Source organism: Terrapene carolina, unplaced genomic scaffold (assembly GCF_002925995.2).
Source record: "Terrapene carolina triunguis isolate 2854851 unplaced genomic scaffold, T_m_triunguis-2.0 Scaffold210, whole genome shotgun sequence".
Classification (NCBI taxonomy): Eukaryota; Metazoa; Chordata; order Testudines; family Emydidae; genus Terrapene; species Terrapene triunguis.
The window spans coordinates 429,646-432,354 of NW_020664561.1; the positions used below are offsets into that span (position 1 = coordinate 429,646).

Here is a 2,709-nt window from a genome sequence, read left to right on the forward strand (position 1 = left end):
GCTAGAGTGCCGCCCATTGGAAAATGCCGCCCCAAGCACATGCTTTGAGCGCTGGTGCCTAGAGCCGGCCCTGGTTGGGATCAAAGTAGGAACTGTCCTTCTGGGGAAAAGAGACGGTAGTTGAGATTGGCTAGAGATGTTACAATCCGATCCTGTTTCATCTTAGGTAGTGGTTGGGATTCAGCTGGAGCTCATAAAGGAGGTGGTGTCATCTGGGTCCCTCTCTCTGGTCTGGTCTGGTCTGGTTAGGACATCTCTCAGGATTAGGATTAAGTCCTGGAGTCCCAGGAGATGGTGAGGCTGGCAGCCATGATGATGCAGCTCGCACAAATAGTCAATTTTTCTCCCCAAAAGTCTCTCTTTTTAGGGACCCCAAAAGGGAATTGTCAGTGGAACAGTCCATCCCCTCATTGGTGGACAAAATAATTGGGCCTATTATCCAACACACCAATTTTGTTTTTTTTAAATTTTCAGTCCCACACTTGTTGTGTACCGAGCATGATAGTAACACAGTCCTTGAGTTCATTTTATGAACTTTCACATACTCTTTATAGTTGAGCTCACAGTTAGGGTAAATTTGCAGGCCCAATTATCACATGCTTTGCACAAGAAAATGTTCACTGAAAGGTGTCAGCAGTCCAGTTCTAGCAGACAGCCCTTTTATTTCTGATAGATAAATCCATTTGTTTATAAGACGGATCTTTTAATAAATAGATGGACAAAGAAAGACTTCAGTAACTCTCACACAGTGCTATACAGAATTTTTATTTTTAGATTTCGTGGTTCAACTCAGATTTTTTCTTTCCCCAGCAAACAGCTCTGTGGGGACACCAAAAAGATCTAGTCAGACAACATCCAAACCTTCAATTCAACCCAAGCCTCTCTTGCTGCCTGCAGTACCTGAAGCTCAGGCCAGCCTTGGCATTCAGGCTAAAGCCATCATTATTCAGGCTCTTCCAGCGCTTTTGCCACTGACAAAGCAGCAGCCAGTTGTTAGTATCCAACCGGCCCCTCCTAAAGGTACGTGACTAGTTGTGATTGAACAGGGCTTGAGATGGATTCTTTTTTCTTTCAAGGTACACAGGGAAAATGCCATATTCTGAGGCAAGTAAAGTGATTGAAGTTTGCTTTGACATCTGAAACAGAAGACCCAGAAGGGGGGGGAGCTAAGAGCTTTACTGACATGCAAAGATATAAATAGTCTCCAAAATGCTATCAAGACTACCACATACTGACAAAGAAGCAGGAGAGGAGCTGGGACACTCGGAGTTTCCTAAGATCTATTAAAAAAAAGAAATGGTAGGTTTATGTGAAGAGGTGGGTTTTGAGGAGAGAGTGGCTGCATGGCAAACAGGTTTAAAGAGGTTGTTCCAGGCTAGGAAGTAGTACATGAGAAGGGAGGAAAGGGCATGTGGAGGGAATCAAGAGATGGTGGGGCTGCCAGATCTGTGAATTGAGTGCTTTTGTTTATCCCTTCTCATAATACAAGACCAAGAGAACATTCCACCGAATTGATTGAATGACACTTAAAAGAGAAAAAAAGAAAATGCTGTTCTACCCACTGCATAATGACCATGTGTTAAGGCTGAATCCCCACTCTGTCACTCCGAGTGCAGAAGTGGGGGCCCACAAGGATGTTAAAAATTGATACTTGCCACTTCAGGTTTGTATTAAACTCCCAAGGTTACAGCTTCTCTCTGACCTTGGCTTGGTAAACGCTGCCACCACCCAAATGCAAAAAATCCCCTTTGAACCCAGGAAGGATCATTTGGGAATTCCTCCCTGTGGGGTACCCTCAAGCCCTTTCACCCCCCCTCCAGGGAATAGCTGAGAAAGGAAACAAAGGAAATTAGCTGTGACTATCAGCTAATCAAACAACATGCACAAACCTCTTAGGACACCAAAAATCCAATCCTCATCTTAAAAAAAGTAAATTTATTAAAAACAAAAAGGAAAACAATACATCTGGACCTTAGGCTAGATCTTAAAAGAAACAATTACAAAAATTAAGCACCCAAAATAGCTTTCTTGGGGGTTCAGCTTAAAGGTTACAAGCAAACAAAAGCATCTGGGGTTAGCACAGAGGAGATCCACAAGCCTTAAAAAATAAACAGAAATAAACAGAAATAAACCTGATCACATCTAGCTAAACATTCTGATCTACTTACACATTTGGAGTTCAGATAAGTAGTTCTAGGTATGATCTGACGATTTATGATCATACCTGGCTTAAAGCTGCTTACAGCATTGCTGCCCTGTCCCTCCAGCCCAGAGAACAACAGACAAAGGGAAAATTTCTTTCCCAAATTCAAAAGTTCTAGCCTTCCCATTGGCTCTTTTGGTCAGGTGCACACCCCTTTTCTTTTACCTGTGGGCTTGTTAACCCTTGACAGGTAAAGCAAGCAGAGAACAGACCAAGAGGGATTTTATAGCTAATTGGCTGGCTGGGTGCCCATAAAAGGGAGCTCCCCCCTACTTTATTTATCACACCATGTGTAACTCATTGCTCCAGAAATTAGAGCCCAAGAATTTAGTAGGATCCAGAAAATACGAGATGTTTGTATGAATAATGAAAATATCCACAATTAGGTTAGGATTACAGACCGGCTTCAAAAACAACAAGGAGTCCTTGTGGCACCTTAGAGACTAACAAATTTATTTGGGCATAAGCTTTCGTGGGCTGTAACCCACTTCATCAGATGCATGGAG

The 2,709-nt window shown here is 42.8% G+C and overlaps 1 protein-coding gene across 2 annotated transcripts in view; it reads left to right on the forward strand.

The window, feature by feature from the left end:
- The window catches only part of LOC112104980 (cyclic AMP-dependent transcription factor ATF-6 alpha), a 362,675-nt gene that overhangs the window by 23,828 nt on the left and 336,138 nt on the right, over positions 1 to 2,709 (forward strand). For both annotated transcript variants that reach the window (XM_026655320.1, XM_026655321.1), the window contains exon 6: positions 811 to 1,020. In XM_026655320.1, coding sequence (XP_026511105.1) covers positions 811 to 1,020 — 210 coding nt within the window. The remainder of the gene's footprint in view (positions 1 to 810; positions 1,021 to 2,709) is intronic.